Consider the following 26,436-nt stretch of genomic DNA (forward strand, 5'->3'; position numbering starts at 1 on the left):
ATAATGTTATAAAGTCATGCATAGTGAAAGACCCACTCAAAAACCCACCCAATGTATTGAAGGTAACAGTATGAAAAATTCCTTAAAATTACAGATTCTTCATTGCAGCTAACCTTTAAAAAATGACCACCTGCTGAGTTTTGATGAACTACTAAAAAATATGCAAAATTATTTTAAATGGCTACTGAAATATGACTCTCTTTTTAAACTATATATCTATTTGAGGCCAGATTTTCACTATAAACTTAAGGCAACAGATTAGACATGTGCAGATATAAATATCCACCTGGCTCCTATTAAGCCAGACAGAGAAATCTGCAAATATGTTAAGCAATGCATCACCTGTCAGATTTTTTTGTTTGTTTGTTTTGGCAAGTAGTTATTTTTCATAAAAGTTTTTACATCAACATGAATTGAGCTATTATTAAATACACCAATAAATATTTTTTAAATATCTAAGTTTTCATTTCTATTAGACAACTTTCATAAATAAAAAATTCTTTGGAATCTTCAATTTTGAAGGGGTTCTGAGACCAAAAGTTTGAGAACCACTATACTCAAGACTGAAAAAAACACTTGGCAATCAAAAAGTTGTATCTGGAGGAGACAGAGAGATGATAGCAAGACAGCGGGGATAAAGAGCAGATGACAGCAGATTCACAGGGCGTGAGAGCTGACAAAGTGGACAGAGCGCAGACTCCTTCCTGGAGGAGGAGAGACGAGAGTCTGGGCAGCGGAGAGAGGGGCTGCGGAGCAGAGGACGGATTTCAAATGAGAGATAACGGTGCGTGTGTTCAGACCGAGGAAGAGAAGTTGAGGATAAAAAAGAGAGGATGAGGAAGGAAGGATGCAGCGAGGAGGAGGCCTGGGCCTGGACCACAGCGAGAGCCATCTCGTCCTCTGCTGAGATGCCGCAACTCTGTGCCACGTGACGCCTGAGCGGCGTGCGCACATCCGCCCGAGGAGGATACACAGCAGGCGTGGGATGGTTTCAGCCAAGCGGGCCTTCCCTTTCACCCGATCGTCGGCTCAAGAAGGGACTGGCGTGAACACCACTGATACTGTGGAAAAACAGATAGCCAAGGAGAACCGACCGCACGGCCCAGGCAACTCCACTCAGTGCTCGGTGGTGACCTAAGGGGAAGAAAATCCAAAAAAGAGGGCATACGTGTATGTATGTGTGGGCTTCCCAGGCGGCGCTAGTGGTAAAGTACCCACCTGCCAAGCAGGAGATGTAAGAGATGCAGATTCGATCCCTGGGTTGTGGAGATCCCCTGGAGGAGGGCATGGCAACTCACTCCAGTGCCCAGAGAATCCCAAGCAGAGAGGAACCTGGTGGGCTACCATAGGCTCGCAAAGAGCTGGACACGACCGACGCAACTTAGCACGCACACATGAGCATGTACAAGGATTCACCTTGCTGTACAGTAGAAACTAACACAGCACTGTAAAGCAACTACATTCCAATAATTTTTACTCTTTAAAAAAGCATGCTCTTCAGTTTGTCCATCTGTCAAATACAGGTGAGAAATAGGTAATTTATAACCTGAAGTCCATTGCAGAGTCCAAATTCTACAACTTGTATTTCTATAAAAATAATGCAACGAGGTCATGGTTTAAGTGAAATAACTGGTGCCATCTATGATGACTAAATTAAGGACAAAACACATGAAGTAGCATAGCTGGTATCATTATTCAACTACACTTACTGAGGGCCTATTTGAGAGTTCAAATTTTCTAAACTAAAAATTGGGACAGAGTTCAAAAAGGGACTCCTTTCGAATCTGTGAATTTATTTAGTAAGTCTTTGAAAGGAACAAAAATTGCCAGTCTTAGTTACACATTAAATAAATTTCCTTCACTTAAAAGAATAAAAATGCATGGAATAGGATCTATGTGGGAATTCTGGGGTATATTATGGCATTTAACCAGATGAAGCCCTCTACTCCTTGCTATGGACACAATAAAAGAAATAGATGCAAAAATCCTTTTATTCAAGCTACTCACAATGTGCAAGAACAATTCATAAAAAAAAAATCCCTAATCATTTGTTATACATTGTATCACTACTGGCCCTCAAGAACATAACTGCCTTAATTTAAAAGCTATATTTTAATTTGATTACGTTTCTGTATTTTATCTTCCTTTCTAATTGAGCTTTGCTAGTCAGTAGCTTATAGGGGCTTAATTTTTTCCTATTCTGAGATTAGTAAATAATATCTTTCGCACAGCAGAAATTAACAATTTTTTAAAAAGGATACTTTTGCAAAACGAATAACAAGCCCTTAAATTATTCATGTCACATTTGTGTGCTCGACTGCTTTTCTCTTAGCTGAGTAACATCTGCGCGTTCCTACACTCCCATATTTTAGGCTACTGCATCAAAGAAAGCAGAGTAAAATGAGACAGTGACCACACTGAGTCAGGCATGGCATACTCGGTGCTGACTCGTCTGCTATATGAGAGTCTGCACAAGGAATTCAAGTTTAGTAACACAGCCACTGGTGTGAATTCTAAGGGATCTCATGCATTCCTGTGTGCTCAGTTCACTTTCAGTCATGTCTAACCCCATGGACTGTAGCCCGGCAAGCTCCTCTGCCATTGTGTTATCCCAGCAAGAACACTGGATTGGGCTGCCATCACCTCCTTCAGGGGATCTTCCCAACCCAGGGATCGAGCCTGCATCTCCTGTAGCTACTGCACTGGCAGGTGGATTCTTCACTTGAGCCACCTGGGAAGACCCCTAAGGAAACCTCAGGGACGTTTATCCTCCCAAGACTCAAAAAAAGGTTAGTTCCACTTTCTTAGTGTCTAAGTCATTTTCAACTGAGGACGCTGCATTATTGACGGTCTAGGTAATTACCTGTACATTACTCAGAACGCTCTGTGCTTCTAACAACCATGATCTAGAGTGCTGGTGACGCCTTTGGGAAGATCATCTAAGAAAATGAAACAGGTAAAGCGAAGCCCAACGAAAACAGGAGGGAATGTAGTAGAGGAGCTCGTTCCTTAAATGTGACCTTACTGTAATTCTCACTCTGCTTATGAATAAATATGAATATGAAATTAGTTCAGTGTTGCAACAGCCTTGTTGCTGCTAATATATCTAAGTTGTAGAAAGAACATAGTTTAATATCTATATAATAAAATAGCTTTATTTGTTAAGTGATGAAAAATCTGGTAGTAGAACTTCTTTGATTAACTATGTTTTGAAGGATGTGTATGCTACAGCCTCTCAGTCAGTTCAGTTCAGTCGCTCAGTCGTGTCCGACTCTTTGCGACCCCATGAATCGCAGCACGCCAGGCATCCCTGTCCATCACCATCTCCCTGAGTTCACTCAGACTCACGTCCATCAAGTCCGTGATGCCATCCAGCCATCTCATCCTCGGTCGTCCCCTTCTCCTCCTGCCCCCAATCCCTCCCAGCATCAGAGTCTTTTCCAGTGAGTCAACTCTTCACATGAGGTGGCCAAAGTACTGGAGTTTCAGCTTTAGCGTCAGTCCTTCAAAAGAAATCCCAGGGTTGATCTCCTTCAGAATGGACTGGTTGGATCTCCTTGCAGTCCAAGGGACTCTCAAGAGTCTTCTCCAACACCACAGTTCAAAAGCATCAATTCTTCAGTGCTCAGCTTTCTTCACAGTCCAACTCTCACATCCATACATGACCACAGGAAAAACCATGGCCTTGACTAGACGGACCTTAGTCGGCAAAGTAATGTCTCTGCTTTTGAATATACTATCTAGGTTAGTCATAACTTTTCTTCCAAGGAGTAAGCGTCTTTTAATTTCATGGCTGCAGTCACCATCTGCAGTGATTCTGGAGCCCAAAAAACTAAAGTCTGACACTGTTTCCACTGTTTCCCCATCTATTTCCCATGAAGTGAAGGGACCGGATACCATGATCTTCGTTTTCTGAATGTTGAGCTTTAGGCCAACTTTTTCGCTCTCCTCTTTCACTTTCATCAAGAGGCTTTTTAGCTCTTATTCACTTTCTGCCATAAGGGTGGTGTCATCTGCATATCTGAGGTGATTGATATTTTTCCCGGCAATCTTGATTCCAGCTTGTGTTTCTTCCAGTCCAGCGTTTCTCATGATGTACTCCGCATACAATTTAAATAAGCAGGGTGACAATAGACAGCCTTGATGTACTCCTTTTCCTATTTGGAAACAGTCTGTTGTTCCATGTCCAGTTCTAACTGTTGCTTCCTGACCTGCATACAGATTTCTCAAGAGGCAGGTCAGGTGGTCTGGTATTCCCATCTCTTTCAGAATTTTCCACAGTTGATTGTGATCCACACAGTCAAAGGCTTTGGCATAGTCAATAAAGCAGAAATAGATGTTTTTATGGAACTCTCTTGCATTTTCCATGATCCAGCGGATGTTGGCAATTTGATCTCTGGTTCTTCTGCCTTTTCTAAAACCAGCTTGAACGTCAGGGAGCTCACGGTTCACATATTGCTGAAGCCTGGCTTGGAGAATTTTGAGCATGACTTTACTAGCATGTGAGATGAGTGCAATTGTGTGGTAGTTTGAACATTCTTTGGCATTGCCTTTCTTTGGAATTGGAATGAAAACTGACCTTTTCCAGTCCTGTGGCCACTGCTGAGTTTTCCAAATTTGCTGGCATATTGAGTGCAGCACTTTCACAGCATCATCTTTCAGGATCTGAAACAGCTCAATTGGAATTCCATCACCTCCATTAGCTTTGTTCATAGTGATGCTTTCTAAGGCCCACTTGACTTCACATTCCAAGATGTCTGGCTCTAGATTAGTGATCACATCATCATGACTATCTGGGTCATGAAGATCTTTTTTGTGTAGTTCTTCCGTGTATTCTTGCCACCTCTTCTTAATATCTTCTGCTTCTGTTAGGTCCATACCATTTCTGTCCTTTATCGAGCCCATCTTTGCATGAAATGTTCTCTTGGTATCTCTAATTTTCTTGAAGAGATCTCTAGTCTTTCCCATTCTGTTGTTTTCCTCTCTTTCTTTGCATTGATCACTGAAGAAGGCCTTCTTATCTCTTCTTGCTATTCTTTGGAACTCTGCATTTAGATGCCTGTACCTTTCCTTTTCTCCTTTGCTTTTTGCCTCTCTTCTCTTCACAGCTATTTGTAAGGCCTCCCCAGACAGCCATTTTGCTTTTTTGCATTTCTTTTCCATGGGGATGGTCTTGATCCCTGTCTCCTGCACAATGTCATGAACGTCATTCCATAGTTCATCAGGCACTCTATCTATCAGATCTAGGCCCTTAAATCTATTTCTCACTTCCACTGTATAATCATAAGGGATTTGATTTAGGTCATACCTGAATGGTCTAACGGTTTTCCCTACTTTCTTCAATTTCAGTCTAAATTTGGTAATAAGGAGTTCATGATCTGAGCCATAGTCAGCTCCTGGTCTTGTTTTTGCTGACTGTATAGAGCTTCTCCATCTTTGGCTGCATAGAATATAATCAATCTGATTTCGGTGTTGACCATCTGGTGATGTCCATGTGTAGAGTCTTCTCTTGTGTTGTTGGAAGAGGGTGTTTGCTATGACCAGTGTGTTTTCTTGGCAAAACTCTATTAGTCTTTGCCCTCCTTCATTCCGCATTCCAAGGCCAAATTTGCCTGTTACTCCAGGTATCTCTTGACTTCCTACTTTTGCATTCCAGTCCCCTATAATGAAAAGGACATCTTTTTTGGGTGTTAGTTCTAAAAGGTCTTATAGGTCTTCACTGAAATCTTAGTAATTTTCTTGTATTACTAATGGATACCATTGTATTAACAATATCCCTGGAACTAAAATGTGAATTATTATGAAATATTTAAATCTATGACTATGAACTTTATACAGCAGTCAAAATTGTAATTTTTGAAATATGGAACCATAAGTGATTCAAAATTGCCAAAGCAATTTGGAGGGAAAAGAACAAAGCTGGAGGCATAACCCTTTCAGACTTCATGCCATACTATGAAACTATAATAATCAAAACAGTATGGTATTGGACAAAAACAGGCACAACCCTAATCCTAACCCACACACATAGGATTAATCAATTTATGACAAAGGAAGTAAGACTACAATGGAGAAAAGGCAGCCTCTTCAACAAGTGGTACTGGGAAAGCTGGACAGCTACATGTAAATAAATGAAATCAGAACACTTCCTCACACCACATACAAAAATAAACTCAAAATGGTTTAAAGACTTGATTATAAAACATGACACTAACACTTCTAGAAGAAAACACAGGTAAATATTCTCTGGCATAAAATGGAACAGTATTTTCTGAGATTAGTCACCCAAGGTCAAGAAATAAAAAGCAAAAATAAACAAATGGAACATAATTTAAAGATTCTGCACTGCAAAGGAAACTATTAACAAAATGAGAAGACAACCTACAGAATGGAGAAAATAATATGAATGAAAAGGAGTTAATATCTGAAATATACAAACAGCTCATATAACTCAAAATCAAAAAAATAAATAACCCAGTTAAAAAATGGGCAGAAGACCCAAACAGACAATTTTTCAAAGAAGATATACAGATGGCCAGCAGTACAAATCAAAACCACAATGTGGTATTACCTCGCAATGGTCAGAATGGCTATCACAAAATAATAAATAATATCTACAAAGAAGAAATGCTGGGGAGAGTGTGGAGAAAAGGAACCCTCCTACACTGTTGGTGGGAATGTAAATTGGTACAGCCACCATGGAAAACAGTATGGAGTTTCCTTAAAAATCTAAAAATAAAGCTACTGTATAATCCAGCAATTCTACTCCTAGGCAAAAATCTGGAAAAACAAAAACTCAAATTTGAAAACATACATGCATCCCAATGTTCATAGCTGTACTGATTACAAAAGCCAAGACATGGAAACAACCAAGTGCCAACCAACAGAAGACTGCCATAAGAAGATACAATGTGTATATACACATTTATATACAATGGAATATTACGCAGTGCCATTCCCAGCAATATGGATAGACCTTGAGGATATACACTTAATGAAGCAAGTCAGACAGAGAAAGACAAACATGACTTACATGTGGAATCTTAAAAATAATACCAATGAATTTATATACGCAACAGAAACAGATTCATAGACACAGAAAACAAACTTACGGTTACCAAAGCAGGAAGGGAGGGAAGGAGAGACAAATTAAGAGAGTGCAATTAACAGATACATAATACTATACATAAAAATAGGTAAGCAACAAGGATTTACTGTATAGTACTGGGAACTGTATGCAATACCCTGTAATAATCTAAAATGAAATGTCATCTGAAAAAAAACACAACCTTGTTACACACCTGAAATTAATACAATATTATAAATCAGCTACATTTCAATTTTAAAAAGTTATTTTTGTATCTTTTAGAAAAATATCTACATATACATAAACTACCCTAGGTAGATCTAGGATATTTCCATTAATACAAAGGCAACCTCTTTTTAATTTTTAGAAAATAATCACAGTGAGTATTATGTTTAAAATGGTCATCTTTGTTTCTCAGCCTTCTGAAGTGAAATTATAAATGTGTTAAATTTCACATACACATCTACTTAAACACACATACACACACACACACACGTGCGTACTACAGAAAGGACTTAATAGGTGGCTCAGTGGTAAAGAATCCACCTGCCAATGCAAGAGACAGAGGAGATCCACTTTTGATCCCCAGGTCAGGAAGATCTCCTGGAGGAGGAAATCGGCTCCAGTATTCTTGCCTGGAAAATCTCATGGACAGGGGAGCCTAAAAGAATCAAACACGACTTGGCAACTGAGCATACACACGGGGACTTTGATAAAACCTCACTCAGTAAAAGATAGAAGAAGAAGACAAGTTTGAGATGTGATGACGAGATAAAAAGAAAGGGAGATGTAAGCCCTAACTATCTACGTTAGGCAGGGAATGTAGTGCTGAGCTGCCCAATGACTAAAGCAAAAGGTTTAAATTAACTCTGGTTAAGTGGAATTAAAAACAAAAAACACATTCTCATTCCGTAGGGCAAAGCAAACAAAAAATGTCTGTCATCTAGATTTGAAAGAAATGTTTTCTTTTTTTAATCCCTGGGCTGGGAAGATCCCCTGGAGGCGGGCATGGCAACCCACCCCAGCATTCTTGCCTGGAGAATCCCATGGACAGAGGAGCCTGGTGGGCTACAGTCTGTGGGGTCACAAAGAGTCAGACAAAACCGAAGTGACGGAGCACTCTCAGGAGGGACCCTGCACGATGGACATCAGCATGACCCCAACTGGACCGTAACCTTCCAGAGACACTCAGGGGCAGGTTCCTCAGTGCAAACTGCAGGCAAAGCACTGAGGAACCGGGGAAGTCAGTGCTGAAGGAGGGCAGGCAACGTGGTCCTAACAGGCAGCTCTCTGACGGTTTAGCTTAATCTAGACTGAGCGACTTCACTTTCACTTTTCACTTTCATGCACTGGAGAAGGAAATGGCAACCCACTCCAGTGTTCTTGCCTGGAGATTCCCAGGGACGGGGGAGCCTGGGGGGCTGCCGTCTATGGGGTCGCACAGAGTCGGACATGATTGCAGCGACTTAGCAGCAGCAGCAGCAGCAGGGATATAAACTCGGAGAAGGGAATGGCACCCCACTCCAGCACTCTTGCCTGGAAAATTCCATAGACGGAGGAGCCTGGTAGGCTGCAGTCCACGGGGTCGTGAGGAGTCGGACACGACTGAGCGAATTCACTTTCACCTTTCACTTTCATGCACTGGAGAAGGAAATGGCAACCCACTCCAGTGTTCTTGCCTGGAGAGTCCCAGGGATGGAAGAATCTGGTGGGGTTCCGTTTATGGGGTCGCATAGAGTCGGACACAACTGAAGTGTCTTAGCAGCAGCAGCAGCAGCAGGGATATAACCTAGACTATGTAGAGGGATAAATGGACCATGCTTTTTTTAAACTAGCTTTTAAATGTTCCAGTTTTGTCCAATGGAGCTTTAGATAAAAGTCGATTAATGAACAGTCTGGAATTAAAAGTCTCTGCCCGCATTGTGTGCTACTGTCTAAGGGCATGTCTTTCAAAACTAACAGTGCGTCACTGCAGGAATGAAGGAGCTGAAGGGATGTCTTCAAACATTTCCTTGGAAATTCTGAGTTTACTCAATATGTAAACAAAAAGGCATTCTAGGATCCGAGCTCTTAGATCACTGAACGTGCCACAAAGCAGAATGAGTCGGGTTTTGTTTTCCTGACAGATTATCAGAGGACTTGCTTCTGAACTTCACTGTGCATAGGAACCGTCAGGCTTCAGGATAGTCGGAGGCAGTGGGTCTCAGGCAGAGCCTCAAAATCAGGTAATTCTCTTGAAGATCATCCAGGAACTACACTGAAGAGCTCGTTATTCCTCAGAGGACCAAACAGAGAGTGAGCATTTATTACTAGTGTCTTCAGCTCTCTCAGCTAATAGGCACGGAATATATTTTAATATTGACTCGTGAGGGCTCTTTCCCAACACATTCCTGAGAGTTCCAAAATCGCTAAAACAGTTGGGCCTATGAACCACAAATGGCTGTCCTTGGGTATCTGCGTGTGCTCTAACTCTTACATAAAATGTTTTACGACAGTTGCCTCTGTTTTCATGGGGCCCACATCCACAGATTCAGCCACCGTGGGTGGGAATTCTTCTGAGGACTCTCACCTCCATGTTGATCTCAGTCCTACAAACAGGTGTGTTCCTCTTGAACAACTGCTCTATTTCTATCATCTGAAGATTGTCATGTAGGCATTGATGGTTGGCCCCTCTTTATACACATGATGCCAAGAAGCTGAGATATAAACCTATACCTCAACAGTTTGGGCTTCCCTGGTGGCTCAGATGGTAAAGAATCTGCCTGCAATGTGGGAGACCTGGATTCAATCCCTGGGTCAGGAAGATCCCCTGGAGAAGGGCATGGCTCCCCACTCCAGTGTTCCTGCCTGGACAAGCCAATGGACAGGAGTCTGACGGGCTACACTCCAGGGGATCGCAAAGAGTCGGACACGACTGAATGATGAGCACCTTCACTTTCGACTCTGGCAAATTACACATTAATACAGTGCTACAACCTCATGTTTTAATATCAACACGTGATTTTGGGTCAGTGACAGGAAAAATTCTATTAAATTTTACTGGGCACATGTTCTAATCCATTTCTGTTTTCAAGCAGAAGACATTACAAGAAGTTTTAACAACTGATAGAAAATTATATGAACAAAATTAGAAAAAAAATCAAACTTTCTCCATCTGTCCTACTTTCTTTCATTAGATTTACAATTTGTAGCTTAAACTTGTTTGAGTATATATGTCACAGGACAAAAATTTAATTAAAACATAGTTCAGTGGATGGAGTCACTATTCATTAAATTATATATCAAGTCATATAATCATTAATAAACCTGAGTAAACAAATGAATACACAAGCAAATCTGAATAAATTGATTATTGGTATATAGCAACATACAATACAGAGGTCAGCCTAAGCTTAAGCCCAAGACTTTCAAGACAGCAACCCAATGGAAATTTTATATGCAATCTAAAAAACACTAACAAGTTACTAACAATGAAGAAAATATTAGAGAAATTACAACATTCAAGTTTTAAAATTCTAAACTGAAAACTCAAAATCCAGATGCATATCAGAATCAAAGCCTACTGGTCAAGGTTAAAAAACAAAACTGAAAAACAGGAAAACCAATCTTAGGATCATTTCACATTTGATGATGCTAATCCATCTTGGTACTCAGAAAAGAGTAAATTTTATGTATAACCCAAATGAGAGTACTTTGTATTTAAAAACAGTCAATGATACCAGGTATACCAGGTATACCAGGATACCAGGTTCTTGATGAAATTAATACAACTTAAGATATGAAAAGTATCTTTATAACACTGATCTTTATAAATATTTAATATTTAATAAAATATTAAAATTATTTAATATTTTGAGAAATAAATCAATTTTTTTACCTATATGAAAATGATAATAATGCCATCCTATACTTTTTAGGCATATAAAATACTCTCAAATAAATATTAACTAATTTCTTACACACATTTTGGGTTTTTGCATTATTGTTTGGCTAGAGAAAATACTCCCTCAGGAAATTAATATTCTCTGAATACCAAAATCACAAGCACTCTGCTAGGTGCTTTGACAAATGTCATCTCACTAAAATATATATATATATATATATAAACTGAAGTTTATAACTTTTTATGATCTACCAACTATAACAACTAAATATTGGTAATGTAGCAACATTATAGAGGTTAGCCTAAGCTGAAATATATAGCATCTTTGGGCTTCCCAGGTGGCTCAGTGGTAAAGAATCTGCCTTCCAATGTAGAAGACCCAGGTTTGACCCCTGGGTCGGAAGATCTCCCGGAGAAGGAAATGGCAACCCCATCCAGTATTTTTTGCCTGGGAAAAACCCCATGGACAGAGGAGTGCTGGGGTTCAGCCCCAGTGGATCCAGGGAAATTCGAAGCAGGGACAGTGTTGGCAAGGAGAAACTTATTTATTTATTAATATAGAAATATAAAATTAGATTAGGAAGAAATGGTATAGTAGGAAATTTAGGCGGAGAAAAGGAGGCTGAATAACTTGGTTTACGTGGAAAGCCAATAAAGTTCCAGACAAGGAGCTTGCACCGTCTACGTTAGGGCGCCGGCGCCCGTTTGAATATCGGAGAGTGCCCCACCTAGGGCTCTCTCTCTTACAGATCTTAGAATCCGGGACAAGTAAGTAGACATGGCGAGCCTCCACGCCCCAGATCGGAATTCAGCCAGAAAAAGAAAAGAACAACATGGGGAAGCCCAGCATCAGTGCAAGACTCCAAAAACTATCTTTCAAAATCAGCTTATATACCCCAAGTTGTATATAAAGAAATAATGGAATATGCAGAGTTATGCAGGGGCAGCAGTCCTGACCCTCATTGAGACAAACAAGGCTTTCTTTTTGCATACCCTCCCATATACAAAAGGTCTCAGGTGGTTTACATTATCTTCTGGCCAAGAGGCCTATTAACATTTTTATGGCTTTCTTCCTGGATAATTGTCTATCAACCAGAAAACTCCTTTTCCCTAGAAGTGTTGTTTCTTTACTCTGCATCACCCTCAAAGTACTAAATAAAGTTACATTCCTGTAGCACAAAGGTGCAGTGGGTTATAACAAAGAAAGTACTTAAAGATCTAATGTTGCTAATACCAGGTCTACTACCTGTTTTTCTATCCAACTGTATCTACAAATAAAAGATATGAAAATCTGGCAGCAAGTATTGGCTCAACAAATGAAACCTTTAATCAGTCCTATTCTAATGATTTTGACTCCTCGGAAGCCCCTACATTCCTAGGATGTTTTAAGCTTCCTGTGCCTCCTGCGGTCAGGAGGCCTCAAACAATCACATGCGCAGCTGTACGAGTCCTTTAGGCAGGCTAGAAAGCCATCAGAGGGGTTTTTGGATTGAAACACTCGTATTATGCCCAGGAGATTTATTATCTAAAAGCTCTAATTTTTTCCAGAAAAAGGTGGAGGGACAGCCCCCTGTTAATGACAGAAGAGTAGGTGGAAAGCATAACACAGTAAAGCAGGCAGACTCTGGTCTTGGGGGGTGGATGCTCAGGAAATTCCAGGGGGAACCCCTGAAGCCTGATCACAACCTTGCATTTTGTCAGGCTTCCTTCCGCTTGACCTTGTCACAGGCAGGATTCCTCATGCTGGCCCCCGGCAGAGGAGCCTGGTGGGCTATAGGCTCTAAGGTCGCCAAGAGTCTGACATGGCTTAGTGACTAAGCATGTACGCATAGCAATTTTAAGAAAGGGTAAAAGAAGAGGAAAAAAGCCAACAAAACCAGAAGAATACAAGAGTACATTACATAAAGATCTTAAAAACAAATTTCACCTGACTGAACCAGATATTCACATCACTGACTTTAACTAGAGTTTCATATTTAGTGAAAGGAATTTACTTATAAGTAGAGGGCATGTAAGTGCTGTAAGGAACCTAGTACAATGGTACAAACATGGCAGATATTCAATAAAATAATTTTTACTTCTGTTGATATGTTAACATGTTTGTTGTTGTTAATTTATCGATCGAGTACAAATCAGCCTAAGTAGGTGGCATGGTGTCGACCTGTAAGGAGGTCCTGTCTAAGCTTAGTGTTCTCTGAAGTCCTCCATGATTTATTATCTGTTCCAACTAACAGTTTTAGTACAAGTTACAACCTTGTTACTCATCTTCCTATGTTTATGCACTGACCCTTTGGGGCTTATATCTTCACAACTCTGATAAATAATAATAATCTAACATAATAAGAGGTAGTCAATTACTTCAATTTATAACTATTTGTTATAAACCCTATGTTTCACGTGTTGTTGAGTTGCAGAAGTCGTGTCTGCCTCTTTTGAGACCACATGGAATATAGCCCACCAGGATCCTCTGTCCATGGGATTCTCCAGGCAAGAACACTGGAGTGGGTTGCCATTGCCTTCTCCAGGGGAGCTTCCCAACCCAGGGACCTTCATCTCTTGCACTGGCAGGCGGATTCTTTACTGCTAAGCCACCAGGGAAGCCCCATGTTTCATATACACCCTGCTGTATTTAAAATAAAAAACCAATAAGGACCTGCTGTAATAAAAAATGGAGGAGGACAAGAGAATGTTACAGATGAGATGAGACTGGCCATGTGTTGATAATTCTTGAAGCTAACCGATGGATTCATGGGGATTTATTACATTACTACTTCCACTTTAGTGTATGTTTGAAATTTTCCAAAATGAAAACAGTTTTTTTAAAATCCTGTTTCATAACATTATGCCTTATCACCTATATTCTGGCAAGAGTTTGCTTAAACTCTGCTGACTCTCCAATGCTTGCAGAATAATGACCAAATTCCTTCATACAGAATTCAAAGCCCTATCCTGTGGCATGCTGCGAGAATTCCACTCTCAACCTACATTCTGGTCACTACCACACAGCCTTCACCAAATTCTCTCTTACACTTTTGTGCCTCCAAACATTTGCTGGTATGATCCTTTCTGTAATTCCAGATGACACACAGCAATTTATTCTGCAAAGCTCACCCCATCAACTCTTTGGTGAAGCTTTTCCAAAACCTGCCACTACACCACCCTAAGCCCCTGCGGAGGACAAATCCTTTTCTCTGCTTGGCAGTCACTTTTAAAAAAATTATTTATTTTAATTGGAGGATAATTACTTTGCAACACTATGATGGTTTCCGCCATACATCAGTATGAACTGGCCGTAGGCATGCATGTGTCCCCTCCATTCAGAACCTCCTCCCATCTCCCTCCCCACCAAATCCCTCCCAGTTGTCACAGGGCATGGGCTTTGGGTGTCCCGCTTCATATATCAAACTCACACTGGTTATCTGTTTTACTGGTTATCTGTCACAATATATTTCAGTGCTATTCTCTCAAATCATCCCACCCTCTACTTCTCCCACTGAATCCAAAGGTCTGTTCTTTATATCTGTGTCTCTGCTGGCAGCTATTCTTATTAAAATATTTTTCTCCGTCAGTAAAAGGAAATTGGGGATTCCCTGACAGTTCAGTTGGTAAAGAATCCGCCTGCAATGCAGGAGGCCATGGTTCCATTCCTGGGTCAGGAAGATCCCTTGAAGAAGGGATAGGCTACCCACTCCAGGGCTTCCCTTGTGGCTCAGCTGGTAAAGAATCCGCCTGCAATGCGGGAGACCTGGGTTTGATCCCTGGGTTGGGAAGATCCCCTGGAGAAGGGAAAGGCTATCCACTTCAGTATTCTGGCCTGGAGAATTCCATGGCCTGTATAGTCCATGGGGTTGCAAAGAGTAGTACACGGTTGAGTGACTTTCATTTCCACGAGGAAATGGATATTATTAGTCTGTCTTCTCCTTTGTGGAACTTCGTAAGACTCCCTTTGGTTATTGTTCTTACTCTGCCTCTTCTTTGTGAACTTTGAAAGACCCCATATCCAGAGTTAAGCACTGCCTTTGCTGCCCGACCCTGCCCCGGTATGGAATTCTCCTCCAGCGTACAACACAGCACCCACCCCTGGCCTTATTAATCTTTTAACTACCTGCCCTATTAGACCCTGTGCTCCTTGAAGACAACATCTCATTCCTCTTTGTATTCCCAGGGCCTAGCTAGCACCTGATACACAGTAGGTGTTCAATAAATGGTATCAAATTAATAAAATACAATTGCTTTCAGCCAAATCAGAAAAAAAAAAATTAACATTCAGCTTATATACGTTTCTTTAGCATTCAGGCAGAAACCTTCCTCTCCAGTGATTAAACAACTGCAAACAAAAGTGGACTGGCAGAAACGAAAGGGACGTGGGTAACTGAGGATGCCAGAGGAGGCAGACTTTCGGCAAGGGAAGAGACAGGCCCTTTAAACGCTGAAGGATTTCCTCGCCTTAGCTCCAGGAGGCTTATTTTCACAGCAGACACTGGTGCTATAAGGAACGCTTTGCTAACCTTCAATAAGATAATTCCTAATAAAACTGCTTCCTTGCTTCCACTAAGTGACAGATAAATGTCCATTTTTGGCTTAGACGTTTCCTTAGAGAACAGTTGACTGGGAACATAACAGTTACATGTCTTTTTAACATCAATTAATTATACAAAAAAGATTTAATATATATAACTTTCAATAAAAAGAACAAAAACCAGAATTAAATGTGGCATGATGTTACAAAATTACTGTATTCTAACATGGCTGATCCATATCACAAGCAAACACACATCTGGACAACATGCATATTAGGTACACTTCCCGTGTGTTCGTGATTTACCCTCTGGTGGCATATGTCACAAACAGCAAGTGAAGAGACTAGGATATGAAACCTATCGTGAATACGAGGGAAGATATGGGAGGATGCAGAGTACAATTAATTCAGCAAACATTTGCTGAAATGCCAGGAAATACAAAAGGCATAACGATGCACTGCATAACGCCCCTGCAAAGTCAAGGCTTTCCAGTGCGATGCACTCACCGAACTGAACAAACGTTCAGTAAGGATATCACTGCGCTTATCTTAAAAAGGAGAACGGGACGTAACTATGCCTAACTGGTTGTTCTGTTTTCCACAAAAACAACTGCTAAAACAACTTCAACAGACATTAACACTATTTCTACTGAACACATGGAGGTTAAAAAAGAATTTTAACAAAAGTATATCTCAAGCTATAAACATTTTGAGAACCAAAAACTACTTTAAAAGAAAAATAAACATGTTATTACATTTTGACATTAAAAAAAAAAATCATTTCCTAATGATAAATGCTACACACAAACAAGGGCCTTCCCAGGGGGCGCTATGGTAAAGCACCTGCCTGCCAGTGCAGGAGATGTGAGAGATGGGGGTTTGATCCCTGGGTCGGGAAGATCCCTTGCAGGAGGGCATGGCAACCCACTCCGTATCCTTGCCTGGAGAACCCCACGGACAGAGGAGCCTGGCAGGCTATGGTCCACAGGGTTGGGAAGAGTCGGACACGCCTGAAGCGACAATGCGGCACGCGCACACACACACACACACACACACACACACACACACACAAATGACTAGAATTATATGTCGCCTATGCAACGCCGTTATGAAGTGTTAACTGCTCTCGTTCTCATAGGGAAATCACCTATGCTTAGTAGAATATGCAAATACTGGCTTTTATATTAAAAATAAAATATACTATGAAAAAGGTGGCATGAAGATTTCTGTTGCTGAAAAGTGTATCTTCTCCTTCAAGCTTCCTAACTCTTCTTTTTGTAATATAAAAGCTAATTTGGGTAATGTATATATGAATAGACATATTTAATAGATGCTATCTCTTACTCCTTTTTTTCAGTTTTGAGAAAAACCTCTTCACAACCCAGTTTCAAGTAGTGGTTCTGTTATAGTTGTGTTTTCTTAGTATAAGCCGATTAAATTGTTTTAGAAAGTAAGCAGATATTAATTCATAACATGGTTTCTAACTGGCCACAAATACTAACTCATCCTGCTCAAAAAACAGTTTAAAATTGTTACTAAAACTTTTTTTACTTTGCATGCTATAGAAGGCTTCTTTACCTGCAGATGGCTGGAAAACATTCCTGAAGACCTTTCTTTTTAACTAAAGATCCTTCGAGGCAGTACATAATGATGTCCATAACCTTTAGAGAAAAGATACAAATTTAAAATTAGTTTAAAATACGTAAGTTTTCATAATTTAAATTATTAACTTAGGCCTCATTTGCACGAAAATTCTCATAATTTTATTTTCATATTTACTTTAAAATTATAGTACATTTACTAAAATTATAGTATACTTACTTTATACAATAGGCTCTCGTTTCTCTTATCCATGAAAATCATTTTTTAAAAAGAGCACGCAGTAAAATAAAGAAACCAGAGTTGTTTACTTGAAAGGCATTTCATATTTTTATATATAGGATAGATAGCTTTTATTCAAGCACACTCTATGTTCTATTTATAATGAAAGATACCAAAGAGATTATAACCTTTAAAAATTACTCTAATACAGACCAATTTCATGTGAATGATAAATAGACATAACAATCATTTTGAGGTTTGAGGAAATTTAAATAAAGTCTTCAGAAATTATATAAAAGGTCATTCACTTTAGTTACCTTTCTTTTAGAGGTGCTGGAAATAAAGATGCTGATTTATATTACTACACTAGAATGCTTAATTTAGGCTATGAATGTATCGTATAAAACAGAATATTCTCAGGACTTCCCTGGTGGTCCAGTGGTTAGGAGGACCCCATGCTCCCAATGCAGGGAGTCCGGGTTCCATCCCTGGTCAGGGGACCAGATTCCATGTGCTGCCACTAAAGAACCCATGTGCTGTAACTAAGAGCTGGTGCAATTAAATAAATATTTAAAAAGAAAAAAAAAACACAACAGAATATTCTTACCTCCACAAGAAGATCCACGACATCTGTGGGCATCTTTTCGATAAGAATTTCAATGACTCTCAGAATCTCTCCTTTTGCTCGGGCAAGAGTGGTGGTGTGCATATTCTGTTGAGACTGGGTGTTTGCAGCGAGAGCAGTGTGTCTGTGCACCTAGAAAACATTTCCAGGCTGTAGGTAAGGTCGATGCCTCACAGACTTCACATTTCTAGCTGCTGCGTTATTTTTCACTTAGGTAGAAAGAAATGTCAACAATAACAAACGTCTTGCGGGTGGGTCAGGAAACACTTTCAATTGCAAAAGAAAGTACTTAGTACAATAAGTACTCAGTATGTATTTCCTAATGGAATTTTAGTTTCTGGGTATTATATGAGACTTTAACTGATCACGACATTTTTAAAAAGAGACAAACTGAAGTTTTGCGAATTTTGTATATTTGGCATTGAGGTGGGTAGCAATTAGGGAATTGTTGTTGATTAGCAATTAGGGGATTGTTGTTGATGTTTAGTCGCTAAGTCGTGTCCGACTCTTTGCAGCCCCATGAACTGTACCTGCCAGGGTCCTCTGTCCCTGGGATTTCCCAGGCCAGAGTACTGGAGTGGGTTGCCAACGCCTTAGCCAGGGATCGTCCAAACCCAGGGATGGAACCTGTGTCTCCGGCAGTGGCAGATGAATTCTTTATCGATGAGGGAATGGTAGCCCACTCCAGTATTCTTGCTGGGACAATCCCAGGGACAGAGGAGCCTGGAGGGCTACAGTCCACAGGGTCACAGAAGAGTCAGGTGTGACTGAGTATCTGAGCACACGCTCTTGACACCCCCTCAGTCTGGATGCCACGTCCATGCTAGGACAGTATCACAACATTGTTAACTGGCTACACTCCAGTCTAAAATAAAACGCTTAAAAAATAAAAATACTCATATGTGACTGGTGAAAATTAAGTTAAAAAACACAATCAACATAGAATACTTGCTTATTCTCTTTAAAGAAGCAGTTTAAGGCCTGGTATTTATAGGACTTGTATCTCGGTGGGACTGACGTAAGGCTTATTTAGTATATTCAATATTCTTATCTCTGCATAATAGACTCTCACTGTAACACTATGCACTATTAGAAAACACAGCCCCTCAGTCTGCAAATCCATTTCAGATGTGAATTCAAAGTCCCACTGCCTCAGAGAAACTCAGTCTGCTACTAGGCCCTAGCTTCCTCTCTTCTAGCTATGTGTGTGCGTTAGCTGCTCAGTCGTGTCTGACTCTTTCCAACCCCATGGACTGTAGCCCGCCAGGCTCCTCTGTCCATGAAATTCTCCAGGCAAGAATACTGGAGTGGGCTGCCATTTCCTTCTAGCTATATTCACATCAGAAATTTTTGCTGCATGCCTATTAAGGATGGCTCTGGGGCAGACATAGGCCCAATAGGTTGTAGGTTATCAGGGCAGGCTCAGAGGTATTTATTTAGCATTTTAAAAATTCATCATAGCTACAGGAAAAAGAACTCAGGCAGAGGCCATGCCCCGCGGACACCGAGTCTGCACGTTACTCATGCTGAAATGGAAGAAACCTTTAAAGAAAGTTTAGGAGCTTATCTCCCTTGCCTTCTCTCCTACTACTAAGACCTACAGGAAAGACTCTATATAATTGGTTCATTGTTCTTTACTAGTTTTTCAGTTAGATGTAGCCAATTAGTTAGAACACTAAGAATGTGGGAATCAATTGGCATTCAAGTCTTTATCTGCGACATGCCATAGGAAAAACAATTAGCAAGTTTATGACTTACATTTTTGTTTACAGTTGGAGAGCCAGTGTTAAATAAGTTCAGTTTTGATTACAGGTAGATACCGTGGATACCTTTGATAGACTTTAATTTGAACAGGTCTGCTATATTTCAGATTGAGAAATCGCTGGCAAATATTTACAAGTGAATTAACTTTGACAACAGAAATGAATGCAAAAGCCCGAGTAACCAACGCACCGCCGTGGAATTCAGCATGTGTGCACACAGGTACATATGCATTCATCCCAGTGCTAGACTATTAATTTGCATTGTTCCAGAACAAACTGGAAGCATTATCTATGCACACGGAGCCTCGGCTGACAATGTGAACTCACTCCTCTAAATGAGAAGACGGAGCCCACTGAGAAGTTGCTCTCACCTCTTTGGCGATGGTGGTGATGAAGGCGGGTGGTCTGGCCGTGGCAATGAGGGAGAGGGCATGCCGGGCGGAGCGGGCGGAGTCGGCGGCAGGGCTCAAAGGCAGCCCCATTGTGATGCTAAACAGAGATCAGAAAAAAAGGGAAAAGAGAAAAGAAGCATTAGAAATATAGACTGAAAAGATTAGACACAGCTTATAATGTCAGTTCAAGGTCAATGGGAGCACTCAAACAGTTAGAATATAATGGACTGGCAACAATGAGCGGCGATTAGAAGTCAGGGTGTTCTGGCATCAAATACAAAATCGAATAATTAACCGTGAAGATTGAAAACAGTATGTGCATCTGTCCAAAATGTTAAAGATGCCTTGTTAACAAATTATCGGGAACCAGCACTGCATGCATATCATTGAGCTCGGAGTCAGGGAAGAAAGAATATTGCAAGGGGCATTTTTAATTTTTTTTTCCTTAAAAAAGTTAAAGGAAATATAATTCGCTTATAAGGCCAAGTTAAAAGGTTGTATTTAAGGCCTATATCTGAGAGGAAGCAAAACTCACTCCTGCCCATTAAATTATCAGAAGAACTGAAAATGACAAAATTTTAGTTTGTATTAATATATCCTCAGTTATGCTGGTATACCCCACATTCAACACTCTCAGAATCAAGTTACTAATTAGCGTGTTCTGCCAATAGTTATTCAGTATTGTTGCAAAAAATTGCGTTGACAGACACTTATTCTCTCTGTATAAAGAACATACACACGGCATTATACACATACACGTGGATATAGTCCAGGCTATATACAAGAATATGTACATGATGAAATAAATCTATCTCCTTAGAGGATTGTAGTGCTATGTATTTCTTTGCCACTCCTAAAGCATAAAAAATAATAGTTTTCTGTTTGAAAGCTTCCATTATACTTTATATAGACTACTGCGGAAAGTATTAAGACTTTTCATTAAAACGTGGTATATGATCCACACATCAACTGTACAGAGGGTGTATTTTGTTACTCGTTAAGAGATCTGTTAATGGCTTCTCTCTCCAGTTAAATAACATTGACATTTAAATATCTGTGTGAAATTATACTAAGATCTGTCCTGCTCCAATTAAATAAGTTTTCGTGCTTCATGTGTCAAGTGATTTACAGTTACTAAAAATCTGTAAGAACTTTATAAGTATCTCTGAAATTAATCAATGAATCATTATATTAACTTTTGGTTGAAAATAAAGAGGCATCACATAGGCATTTCCATCACTGTTAAAAGAAAGCAAATTGATTATAGAAAATTCTGCGTATTTTGTTGCAACTGTTACACCGCTTTAATCTTTGACTGGTATAGTATGTGTCTCTACTTTTTCCAAACCGAGGGCAGACACAGAGTAGAAACTCAGAGCAGAGGACGATGGAGAGCTGTCCTTTGATGTTTACCACAAAAAAGACAGATGTGAGCTGAGAACAGACACATATACTGAACAATAACCAGAAGGGACCCGCTGGGGGGCGCATCACCCCCACGGACAACCCTGAGGCCCTGGGGACCCCACGGGGGCTGCACAGAGGGAGGGGCTTCGCAGGAAGGCAGTTTCTCTTCCGGACTGAACGTTGCCGTTGAGAATTCAGGAAAAGGAACGTTCATTGTGTGAGTAGTGTCGGGCTAGATTGCTTGCAAAATTATTGCAAAGTTCAGATCACGATTAGGCTGTTTTAAAAACTTCAAATGCCAAGCTGATTTCAGATACTCTAGGATGCTCCGTCACTGTGGATGAGTGGGTGTTGATGACACAGTGGTATGTTAACTAATTCTAATCAAACCTAAATCAGCTTTCCCGAACTGAATGAAATCACAGGATGCTGAAGCTGGAAAGGCGCCCTAGCAGTCAGCCAGGGAGAAGGGGTGTCTGTTTCCAGGGTGGCCCGGCCCCGCTGGGGAGGCAAGCGAGGAGGAGGAAGAACTGGCCGTGGACCAAAGGTGGAGGCGGGGCTGCCCTGTGCTACCTCAGGTCCTTCTGCATCTGCCCAGCACATCCCTGTAAGGTGGTGATACCCGCAGTTTACAAAGCAGAAATTAGGTCCAGGCAAGTTCAGTGAGGAGCCGAGGTTAACAGTATAACATCTTTTAGGACAGCCAAGCCCTGGAGAAAACAGATGAGGGGCGGCTGGACAACACTGCGCTTAACTGGATGAATGGACTGGTAACACGGCTAAATTCAGCAGTTTAGGATAACTGGCTAGACTGCATCCCCGGGAGAGGTTTCTAGTGATATAAGTCATGGACCTTCGCTCTGTGTTATTCTGTATCAACAGTAGCCTGAATGAAGACATGGGATGCACGGATATCCACTGGCGTGCAGACAAAGCTGTAACAGAGCACGACTGTACTCAACAGCAGAACAATGTCTACAAATAGCAGAACAGTGTCTATAAAATGGGTATATTGGAATATTGATTTCACCAGGTTGATGAGAAGAATGAATCAGCTAACAAGACGCAAAAACATCTAGTCCTGCATCTGACATATTACAGTTGCAACGGATGCTTCTTGTCACCAGAGAAATAGAAACAAAGAGAACGAGAATACCTGCTGGTCACTGGTTTCAAGTGAAAGGCTTAGTCATACACCACCCTTCCTCCTGCTCAGCAAATGACCTTGTGAATTTGGGGAAACTGGCAAACTTCTTACAGGAAGCGAAGTGGTAAAGTATGAAGTTAAGAAGAGAAGCTATAGAGTAACAGGGAACGAAGCTAACCAGAGACACACCACAGTGCCATCCACTGCACTCCATGGACTACCCAACAGGTGGTAGAGACGGTGTGTGCATTTGAGGGATGCCTGTCCTCAGTGCCTGGCGGTCTGAGGCCAGGACCTCAGAATGGGGACGCAGCTATTGCTCTGAGGTCAGGGCTCTGCAGTGACCCTCAGGGTATCCACTGAGCACAAGCGGGTGGGTTGTGAGCGTGATAACAGAAAGGAGTCGCCCAGGCAACAGGGGAAGAAGAGAAACCTTGCCTTTTCCATCGACAGTCTCCAGTGCACCACTGCTGGAGTAATCTTCCCAGAGCACCAGCTTTATTTCATGGTTAACCTGCTTAAAAACTTCAGTGGGTCTGGGTGCTTAGAAAAATTTTAAACTCCTCGGTTGGAGATTCCAGACTCTCCATAATCTAGTTTCGCTAATCTATCACTCTGTCATCTGCACGCCCATGCTCCCGCGGCCAGACTAATTTCAAAGCTGGTCCCTAAAGCTCAGTCCTTTTCAGTCGCACAGTTTTGCTAATGCTTCTTCACTACCCCCTTTCCCTACTGGCATGCTCTCCCTCCTCCGCTCTGTTCAACTCTGTGGAAGTCCGTGTGGTGTTCTGCGGTTGCTAGAGCGCTCAGTGACCTCTACTGAAAGAAAAACCACCAATGACAAAACTTGTTTATTCCGGGTCCCGAGCACTGACTCATTCTGAATTAGTTTTGTATTGTGAACCGATACACAGACTGGGACCGTGCCTTCTAATCCTGTGTATCCCCTTTTCCCCCCACCGATGTGCCCAGTACAGCCCTTGGTCATAGCAGTAGTTCAATAGCTATGCACTAAATGAAGTTACCTGGTAAATTCAGCAGGAAAAAAAAAAAAAATCACTTAAGCCAGTTATTTGACTGAATTGACCAGGCAATGAAGTCAAAGTAATTGATCTGGCAGTCCCAACAGACAAAGTCTAATTCTGCATGTAGTTATCTTGAAAGTCAAAAGTGTGCTGGGTGTGTGATATATTATCATGTGAGATTCTAACTGAACAAGGAAGGATCATAATATCAGAGGCTTGAAATGAAAGGGGGTGCCTGTCTTATTCTGGAATCTGTATAAACACAGAGCTCCGTCTTTTTGCCTGATCCAGCTCATCTGGCTGTTATGCAGATCATTTGTTATACAGGTTTATAGGATGGGTCTTGGTTTCAGTCTTTATTCTGAAAAATATGATATGCCACACTCCCTGTTTTACTCAGCATTTCAGAATATATATCCAATATGAAATACCAGAGATGATAGATATTATAGATAAAAACCATGAATAGAAAAAGAGTCCACTCAGGCCAAGCACATTCCTTACCTGACTGCTCATTAATCCTGTTCTAATCCTTACCCCATGGAGGTAAATGCTTTTTGAAAGTTACATGTAAGACCACTTCAGTTAAATGGCACTTCTCCAGTGGTTAGACTTCCCCATCTATCAAACTAAGGAATGCTGTAGGGGAATGTTCCAGGGGGAAAAACACTTAAACTTTCATAGAATAACCTGCAAATCACAGTCAAGATGGGTAAGGACTGAAAGCTTGTGTTTCCCTAAAATTCATATGTTGACACCTCAGGACTCAAGATGATAGTGTATGGAGCTGGGCCTCTAAGGAGATAATCAGATAAGGCCATGAGGGTGGGGCCCTTGAGATGAGATTAGTGCCCTTAGCAGAGACACAAGAGAGCTTGCTCTGTCTCTCTCTTCCAATCTTGGCCACAAAGAAGTCATGTTAGGACACAGCAAGATGGCAGCACCTAGAAGCCAAGAGAAGGGACCTCAGAGAGAGATCTTTACAGCATCCTAATCTTGAGTCTCCCAGCCTCCAGGACTGCGAAAACTACGTGTCTGCTCTTTAAGTAACCCCATCTACACGCTTTGTTATGGCAGCCCGAGTGACTTAAGACAAACAGTAGCAGGGGCTGAAAATGCTCCCTCTCTAAAACAAAGACTAAAATTATTTTGTAAAGGCACAATTACGTATCATCTGGGAATTCCTTCCTACCCCTTCCTGGTAAAACAGGTGTATTAACAATTATCCTAAATGTAGTAAGAAGTCAGCAACTCCTCTTTGTCATGTGGGACCTGAATCTGATAAGTCACAGGTGCCACTAATTTCCTAAACTCAAAGGTAGTAATTCCTCCAACAAGTACTTATATTTTAGACATACTTCCTATATGATGTATACATTTACAATGATTAAAATCTATGCCAACATGATTTAGATAAGTGTGTGTACGTGTGTGTGAGAGAGAGAGAGAGTCACTCAGTCATGTCCAACTCTTTGTGACCGTATGGACTGTAGCCTGCCAGGCTCCTCTGTCCATGGGATTCTCCAGGCAAGAGTACTGGAGTGAGTTGCCATTCCCTTCTCCAGGAGATCTTTCCAATCCAGGTCTCCTGCATTGCAGGCAGATTTAGATAAGTGGTTTCCTCTAATTACAAACTTTCTATTAAAAATAAATGTCATGTGAATAGGAAAAATAATTCAAATATGGAAGCTTAAAGCACCTCAGTGTTTGTATGATGCGTTCTTTACTCTCTGGCTCTCAAATCTAAAAAACATGCTCAAGATTTGAGTTAAAATGTCAATTCGTTTTCTCTAACTCTACTTCATATCATTCAAAAAGAATCATTCTAACATAAAGCGCTTATCTATGCTATCAAAGCATGTGTGGTTTCCAGTGATTGTATGTTTCTTTCTCAAAGTCTGGACAACTGTAAATATTACAGAAAAGCAACAGGCTTGGTGGAGTTCACCCACACCCCTCCATCACAGCAGTATGAGGTGAGAGTCTGGCACTTTCAGCTGCAGGGTTGGCCTCGGTCTGCTGGTCTCCTTTAGAGTAGAGGTCGGCAACATGAATTAGGACAACTGGAATCGGAATCACAGAGTTCAGCACATACAAGAGCACAAGGATCCTTCTTACTTTATTATCTAAAAAGGTTGGATTTTCTACTGTTTCTAACATTTTATCCATATGTTCATGACCATGCTGATCTAAATAATCATGGATTTATAAAAAAGATAATACTGTGTATGTTTCTATTTTTTCAGAGTTAGCAAGGGATGGGGCAACGTATGATTTCAATGAGGTGCAGCTTCCATGTTCAGTTAAACAGTTCGTCATGAATAAGAAGCCTGTAATTATTAATTTTAGAAATTCCTCTCATAAGATTCTACCTGTGGATCACTCATTAAACCAAGGGTGACATAATCACGCGGTGTGGGAGCAGTAAAACGAGAACTAGGAGACCTAAGTGATGGTCTTAGCCCTCAGAGGACTGGTGTAACCTCAGATAAGTTGTTTAATTTCTACAACTTACTTTTCCTTAATAAATATTAAGGGCAATAGATTGCATGCTGCTGAAGAAGAGTTTTGTTCCTAAAATTCTAGGACTTCATTAAATGCTTATTGTAAATGACAATGCAAATCATATAATAGGTGTTTGAATACATAAGATTAAACACATAATACAATGCCCAAACAGTCAAAGAGCTTACTGATATTTAAATGGATCCCCTGGAGAAGGGATAGGCTACCCACTCCAGTATTCTTGGGCTTCCCTTGTGGCTCA

At 40.8% G+C, this 26,436-nt stretch overlaps 1 protein-coding gene across 2 annotated transcripts in view; it reads right to left on the reverse strand.

The window, feature by feature from the left end:
* The window catches only part of WDR7 (WD repeat domain 7), a 357,442-nt gene that overhangs the window by 84,069 nt on the left and 246,937 nt on the right, over positions 1-26,436 (reverse strand). For both annotated transcript variants that reach the window (XM_040264319.1, XM_040264320.1), the window contains 3 exons: positions 20,070-20,187; positions 17,918-18,067; positions 17,068-17,150 (listed from right to left, as the gene is read on the reverse strand). In XM_040264319.1, coding sequence (XP_040120253.1) covers positions 17,068-17,150; positions 17,918-18,067; positions 20,070-20,187 — 351 coding nt within the window. The remainder of the gene's footprint in view (positions 1-17,067; positions 17,151-17,917; positions 18,068-20,069; positions 20,188-26,436) is intronic.

The sequence above is a fragment of the Oryx dammah genome, unplaced genomic scaffold, assembly GCF_014754425.2.
Source record: "Oryx dammah isolate SB20612 unplaced genomic scaffold, SCBI_Odam_1.1 HiC_scaffold_22, whole genome shotgun sequence".
NCBI lineage: Eukaryota > Metazoa > Chordata > Mammalia > Artiodactyla > Bovidae > Oryx > Oryx dammah.